The sequence below is a fragment of the Mytilus edulis genome, chromosome 3, assembly GCF_963676685.1.
Source record: "Mytilus edulis chromosome 3, xbMytEdul2.2, whole genome shotgun sequence".
NCBI classification, from domain to species: domain Eukaryota; kingdom Metazoa; phylum Mollusca; class Bivalvia; order Mytilida; family Mytilidae; genus Mytilus; species Mytilus edulis.
Genome location: NC_092346.1, coordinates 8,868,108 through 8,876,435, shown reverse-complemented (window position 1 = coordinate 8,876,435; position 8,328 = coordinate 8,868,108). Strand labels below are relative to the sequence as shown.

The 8,328-nt window shown below is 31.4% G+C and overlaps 1 protein-coding gene across 2 annotated transcripts in view; it reads right to left on the bottom strand.

Moving 5' to 3' along the window:
• Positions 1-3,898: 3,898 nt before the first annotated feature.
• Positions 3,899-8,328, bottom strand: part of LOC139515735 (keratin-associated protein 4-7-like) — a 46,671-nt gene continuing 42,241 nt past the window's right edge. For both annotated transcript variants that reach the window (XM_071305408.1, XM_071305407.1), the window contains exons 3-5: positions 7,450-7,557; positions 5,927-6,014; positions 3,899-4,043 (exon numbers count right to left, since the gene is read on the bottom strand). In XM_071305408.1, coding sequence (XP_071161509.1) covers positions 4,031-4,043; positions 5,927-6,014; positions 7,450-7,557 — 209 coding nt within the window. In that variant the 3' untranslated portion in view covers positions 3,899-4,030. The remainder of the gene's footprint in view (positions 4,044-5,926; positions 6,015-7,449; positions 7,558-8,328) is intronic.

The following is an 8,328-nucleotide window of genomic DNA, read 5'->3' as shown; positions in this document are numbered from 1 at the left end:
TCTTTGAATTTCCGTTTTAGAATTTTACTTTACAAAACTGCCAATGGAACACTAAATTAACGTGTAATATCAACATTATAATTTCTTTAAGGAAGTAACTTGGGGGGTAAAAGGGGGTATTTCATTATTTAGCTTTTGAAAAAGATATGTACGGAACCAATTATTTTCTCAAAATACATGTTATCTCTACACTTGTTTTGTCTTTTAAGTTTGCCTGTTTATATTTAACGCCAATTGCATTGTCCTTCGCTATATCACGACGTTCAATTTAATTGGTAGAGGAAGACGGAATGCACAGATATAAACATCTACCATCGACACGACATTTTAAGATGAAGAGGTGTTAAGTTATAATGTTTTCATAGGTAAATCCAATAAATGTACTTGACTGTTGTTAAAGACTCCTACATAATGCAGATACGGATACGTAGTACGATAACCAATGACCAACGAGTTCAACTGACGAAGATATAAGCAATTATAGGACATTGTACGTTTCGCGTTGCACATATTTTATCTTTCAAGCGAAAATAACTGAAAAAAAACCATTTTTTTTGTTGTTCTTTAAGCAATTTATAAATAAAAAGCATACTTAACATTTCAAACAGACATTCAAGAGCATTACTTAAAGTATACTATAAGTTTATGAAACATTGTACCCGTGAGCGCTAACGAGGCCTAAATTCGATATTTCCAAGAGTATTCACTCTTTTTTTTAAAAACTTGTCTGATATATTTCTGATATTAACCAATAACATAAGTTTTATAAAAATCTGGCAAGACTTGTACCCGTGAGAGCACTAACGAGGCCAATTTCCATAAATTCAAAAAATTCCATGGGGGATTACTCTTTTGAACCAGAATGTGTTCATATTACACGAATTCCCAACTCATACAATCATTTTCTATGTTAAGTGGACCATGAAATTAGGGTATGAACTCTAATTAGGCATTAACTTGAGACAGATCATAGGAAACATGTGTACTAAGTTTAAAGTTGATTGTACTTCAACTTCATCAAAAACTACCTCGACCAAAAACTTTAACCTGAAGTTGGACAGACGGACTGACAAACAAACCGACGAACGAACGAAAGGACAGACTATCGTAGGTGGGACTTACAAGTCAATCATCAACCAGTATAGAAACTATTGAAGCTATTGGTAATATTAACCTATAGTATAAGTTTTATTAAAATCTGAGAAGACGTTTACCTGTGAGATCGCTAACAAGACATGACGGACGGACGTATGCCCGGTATTTACACCAAAACAAAAACCAACACAGTAAAGTAAAAAAAACGACATTAAAAATGGGAATAAATTAAAATCAGGACACCAACATCAAGTGAATAACAGGTTCATGATTCAGGACAGGTACATAATGAATGTGACAGTGTTGAACATGGTTGTAAACGCTCAAAACTCTCCTAACCTAGGACATTGGGGTTACAGTACGAAACATCAGGTGCAAATGGCATAATAGATTTCTTAAAATTTTAAATTTCAAGGGTTATAACTCATTGAAAACATATTGAATCATGATGCACATCCACATAGCATGCCCTAATTATATACGAAATTCTATGAAATTCAGTTGTATCATGTATGGTAGGAGGGTTGAGCTTAATTGCAGTAGTTTATGCCAAATTTTATTCTAAGGGTCATAACTACTACAAAAAAAAATCATTTGTTGTTGATAGGATATCTACATATCATGTCCTTATAATCTACAAAGTTTCATGAATTTCTGCTGTGAGGTTTCAGGTAGCAATAAACAGTTAGGAAAAAATATCAAAATTTGCCCTCATAAATTTTACCATCACCTTTTCGTTGCTTCCTTGTAATATTAAGCTAACTATTTGTGTCATATATGTGCATATGTATGTAATCAGAATCTTCTATAAATTTCTTACCCAGTATATAAAATTGTTAAAATATAAACATAGTTTCTTTTGAGTGTATCCATGGCAACAATCTGCATTTATTTTCTATGAAATATTGAAAAAAGGGGTAAAAGATGTCATATATTTCCCACAAATTTGGCTAAAAGTTGAATTTCAATCGCTTAAAGTAATACCTTTTCTGAAGCTGTTTAAATATATCTTTCGGTTAATTCAGTTTTAATGTCTTTCATATTATTTTTTTTGTAAAATTGCGTCAAAAACTTCGTCACGAAAAAACAATGTTCGTAAACATTACATTAATTTCTGGACCGATAGCTGGTATTACTATGAAAAAACAGAGAGTTAAACAGAAAATAGCCAATAAAACATGTGAAAAATAATCATGATGTTATTATAAACCATCAAACTACTCAGCTGTCTAAAAGGGAATTTTGTTACACAATAACTTTCATATTTGAAAAATCCCACGAGGCCAAAATGCGAAACTAAACTCCTAACTGTGTATTGCTATCTCAGAGGAGTTGCGATGAAGAGATTATGACTGACGGAGGAGAGACTTACAGACGTACGGACGGGTTGAAACATTATACCCCACGCAAAATGACCACCAAAACATTTGTAAACGTTTTCTCCAATACCCCAGTTCTGCCGTCTTATTCTGTAAGAAACATACAATTTCGCTTGGATGCAGTTATGATATGTAAGATAATTATATAAACAATTTAATTTTCTCAAAATAAAAAAAAATCTACATCAATTCCGTTACGACATCATCGTTATTTCAAATAACTTAAAATCATCACGTGACCTTGAGCCAAAGGCTAGTGCTAAAGTTCAAACCAGTAGCAGCAAGGACACAACTACAGATCGTCAAGATTTTAAGTTCAAAACACAACGATAGTTCCACACATCTAGTTCGAAGCATATACAATCGTAGTTTACTGTTTACGGATCTTTTTACAGTTGACTGTCCAAATGTGGTCATTTTTTTCCCCTTCTTTTTCTGTTTTGCCTTAAGTTTTTTTTAGAATGGTTTCAGTGGGTACAGTTGTATCGAAACTTATCTCAGGAACAGGTTATTCTGAAAATACTTTACTTAAGATATGACTCAATCCTTCAGACATGATTATAGGTTAAGGAGGGCTTTTGACTTCTAGTGTAAGGCTGAGGACATGAAAACCTTGATTTATTATTATACTGAGATATCTTCAGTATAAGCATTTTTGTAAAAATGGTGGAACTTTTTAAGGAAATGATGTATCTAAGAGTAACGTTTTTTTATATTGTTACATGTATGTCTTTATCTAATTACTTATGAAATGCGGAAAAACGTAAACAAAACTGAATATTTCATGTATTTAACATGTTTTTTATATATATTACGCTGAAGAAATAACTACCTGAGTTGTATGCTCTTTCCCAAAAACGCCATGTTTTATCTTACTCAAAAGTGACTAAAGATTTTAAAATTCTAGGTGAAACCACTGTAGCGCTGTAATATATTTAGTTCAAAATTCTAAGTTCCACTCCTAGAAAAAAATGAAATCATCATTTGCTGTTGATAGGATATCTACATATCATGTCCTTATTCTCTACAGTTTCATTAATTGCTGTAGCGTGGTTTCAGTGAAGTTGTTATAACAAGAATAGTACTGACGGACGGAGAGACTGACGGACGGACGGACGGGTAAAAACATTATACCCAAAGCAAAAATGACTTCCATGTTTTGTCTTACGCAAAAGTGACTAAAGATCTTAAAATTCGAGATGAAACCACCTTGTAATGGCAATGTGAAAATGACAAAATACAAAGGAAGACCACACCTCCATATGAAAAATATGAAATGGCAGATATAACCATTACGAGATTAACCGTTTTGACTTGTTTCGTTTGGATTTTAAGGCTCCAATGTGGTTACTCACATTTTGGTATCTAGATAACCTGATTGTTTATGTGCTACATGTGTCATACTTAAAATTAAAAATAATTGATACAATACAATTATATTATTTTATTATAACTGTAGACATTTTCACATCATATTGTGTTCTATAGACATTTGCACATAACATTGTGTTCTGTAGACATTTTCACATCACATTGTGTTCTGTAGACTTCAAGGATCAGATATCTTGACTAAAACGATAAGATTGGTTTAGTTAAAATGTAAGATTAAGTTAAATCAAGATAATGCATGTAATATAAAATTACGAAATATTCATTATCAATATTTTTAATTTAAGATAAAACAGAAAATCACGCATTTTGTACATTTGAACAAGAAGTGCATATTTGGTTGAAAACCTTTTTATTTGCACATACTATACAAATATATATGTCATAGATGTATATGGATATTTGTATATTTATAAACAGTTGCAATTTGGCAATGTATATATATTCTCCCGCTCTAAAACAATCGACAAAAGAAAGAAAAATCAGGAAATTGTATTGAAACAAGTTTTTTTGTTTAAATACGGCTAAATGCCATTCTTACTTGTCACATGTGAATGTTCTTTACTTAAACTGATTACCTGTAAAATTAATAATGATCATTTAAATTAAAGAGCGTTTGTGTTTAACTTTAGAATCTACGCGAAATTTTATGCGAAATACCTGATAAAGCTATTAATCTAGAGAAATGTGGATACTCCACTATAATACAGAGTAAATGACAATGTAAAACTCTTAAATAATTATTAATAAAAACGTCGTTTGACCATCTAGCATTTTCTACAGTATTCAGAAAGTAACAAGATGTGGAAGACTAAACAATAGTACCTGTATTTATATTAAAAAAAGAACAACATTCAAATTCTAAAATAAAATAACATTCACCATAAATATGATATTGGTGGTTCTTATCCAGAAATAGTACACGCAATCACATGCAATGACTGTAAGGAACTTTTCATTAGACAATTTGGCGATTTAAGGAAAAGATCTATAGTAAACAATCGATAAAAGAACAACATTCAAATTCTAAAATGAAATAACATTCACCATCAATATGATATTGGTGGTTCTTATCCAGAAATAGTATACGCAATCACATGCAATGACTGTAAGGAACTTTTCATTAGACAATTTGGCGATTTTAGGAAAAGAGCTATAGTAAATAATCGATAGATCCGTCTGCCAGAATACTCAAAAATATATATGAGCGGGCATATTAGAAATTGCGCCAAAGATCAAATTCGAAAATTCTATACTTTCTTTGTGCACAAATGTCTCCGTATATCAACTGAGACCAAAAGAATAAAAAAGGAGAAGAAATTCATAAAAATTGTCATTTTGTGATATTTAATAATAATTTAATTTTGAATTAACGTGTCTTCTGATTGCCTGACGTCTTTTTGTTTATCGGCTCATTGACATAGTTTTGTCATGTGACCGTGACGTCATCAACGTTTTTTCATGGTTTACTACGGTTTAAAATGAAATTTAGAAATTAAATTATAAGAAATGACTGTAATATATTTCTGTCCATGCGAAATAACATTAAAAAAAATGTGGTGCACACTTTAAAAAAACCCGCTTCACGGGTTATTCAGTGTGCACCACATTTTTTATGTTATTTCTTCATAGACAGAAAAAATATTACAGTCATTCCTTAAATGTTATTCAAAATATACAATTATTCCCTCATGAAAAGGTAATTTACAAAATGATTTAATCGAGGAAAGGTTATTTTCCTCGAGGTTCGAGACTTAATAATTTTGGATATTAACTTTTCATGGAGTTGAGAAGAAGGGTTATTCTCCTTGAAGAAATGCAAATTATACAGTAACATCTTGATTTTTTAAAAAGTGGTTGCTATAGTAAAGTATAATTATATTAAATATCGGCATTTTTTTCAAAATTTTAATTTCATATATATAGGGTAATCGGTATGTTTCATAATGAGAAATTCATATAAATAACCATCAGCTAAATGAAAGACAGTATGAACCTAATTCCAAAAACATGTGTTGTGTGGTCAAAAGGTCACATTATTTGGTTTGTTATTTTGAACTTACAAGCAACATGTCGATCCACAGCACTCTCCTTCTCTTGCTTTGCTTGCAGGACAAGCATCATGACAAATATGAGGACAGTTAATTACACCTGTAAAATTATTAAGTTGATTTATAGTTCAAATTTTCTAATGGAAAACAAGTACATTTTTTTTTTTAAATTGTACTTTTCATCTTTATAGATTGTTCCTTCTGAGACTTCTTTTTTTTTACCCTTTATTGTATTTTCCTCTTTTGGAATGTGTTGTTTAAGGTTGATATTTATCTAAATACTGTAAATATCTGACGCCATGCTTTTGTCCCTATTGAAATTTTTTGACTTATTGTTGATTCTTGTGGCGGTTAATGCAGGTATAGGAGGAGACGCTTATCCTGTCGAAATACCCGGTCTCAATTCTTTTGTCTTCTAGATTCATAAATAAATTTTGAACATCGGTAGGCTACTGTTGCCTTTTTTATGTTTAACCATATCAACTTATTCTTGTCCCAACATTGACGGTACTAATTTACTCCACAAGGTGTACATTTTTACAATTAAAAAGACTCATCATAGATACCAGGCTTATCATTTTGTATGCGTGCTTGTTTAATGATTGAATCCTTCCTTGCAACAAAAAGCAACTACCTTAAAGGAAAATATTTCTTTTCAATTCTAAATAGAAAAAAGTAGGAAAGTAAATTAAGACGAATGTAAAAGTATGAAAAAATAAGGAGTATACATAAATGGAACAGTAAACAAATGCCTCAAATAAAGATGTGTGTCAATTGTCTGCTGAACTGATCTGACGAAGTTTATATGCAGACAGACTTTAGAAACACAACACTCGATTTTTTTTTTTTTAGTTTTTCATTTTAAAATGCACATTACGTATGCAATACAATAAAATTCGATGGTTGAATTGATTAAGCCATGCTTAGAGTTTAAATCATGTGATATGCACTAAAATCAAGGTTTTCTCTTCATTATTGGTCGTGTCAATCGTCAAAGGCAAATACAGCTGTTTAAAATCCCTTAATTATTGACAGAAAGGTTAATCAATACTGTTATGAATGTTTTTAGTCAAGTTTTCTTCCTTCTGATTTGGCCCATTCCTACCCATTTCATTCTGCATTAACACGAATGTGTGTACACTCACTAAAACCTTTTAAAAAACTATTATACAGTGGATTATGTGGCATTTCAGCATATGAGAAACATTGCTCAATTAAATCTGCCTGCCATGACATTCAACGACTTTGAAAGAAAACTGACGTTGTAGCCGTTATTCTGTGTTGCAAATGACGTCGCCTAATTATATTGCAATGACGTCACATTAGACTACAGGTTGACTGGGTCAAAAGGTGGTCACTAACGAGTAATGACTAACTGCTCAGAAGTTTCATGGACTTAAAAGTAATTTTATGGCGCAAAATTGTTCTCAAAAGACCGTGCATTAAATTCTGTCAGTAGATTTTTAACTGACTTAATTGCAATTTTTATTCCATAGTCGTGACAAAAATCATCTTTTTATTTGTAAACAACTTACATGTAGTTGGTGTACAGCAGACCCTGTTCCCACAACATCCTTTTGTGTCTATTTTTCCATTACATGTATCTTCTTCTGTTATACATGTTGAACCGGCAGGGCATTGATCTTAGAATAAAATGTAGAGGTATTAACAGAATTCTCACTCGAGATAATGCACCGGCAGGGCATTGATCTTAGAATAAAATGTAGAGGTATTATCAGAATTCTCACAAGAGATGTTGAACCGGCAGAGCGTTGATCTTAGAATAAAATGTAAAGGTATTAACAGAATTCTCGTACGAGATGTTGAACCGGCAGGTAATACATCTTAGAATAAAATGTAGAGGTATTAACAGAATTCTCACATGAGATGTTGATATGTCATGTTGATGTGTGATGTATAAGGAATAGTTTACCAAGTCAGGAAAATAGCAGTTTTAATCTTATAGTTCGTTTCGATGTGTGTTGCGTTGTCGTTTGTTTTTTCTTTTGCACTGAAGTGATTCTGTTCTTTCGTTGTTTTCCTAATATAGCTGTTGTGTTTCCCTCGGTTTTGTTTTCTCACGATTTGACTTTCGAACAGGGGTATATTACTGTTACCTTTATTTTACAGAATTAAAATTCGTATCTACTTATAATAAAGACATAAAAATAATTTGTATATTGATGTTACTTACTTGTAACATGTCGATTCGTTTAATGTCAATGTGTGAAATGTCGAAGCGTTAAATATCATCAACATGTTACAAGTTACAAAACATCAATATAAAAATTGACAATTTACCAAAGAAGATTTTATGAAATCACACAGTTACAAATTCAAATTGACAGTTTAGAAATTAAGAATTTTGAAAGTATTTAATACAAGTTTCAAATTGACAATTCACGAATTACGAA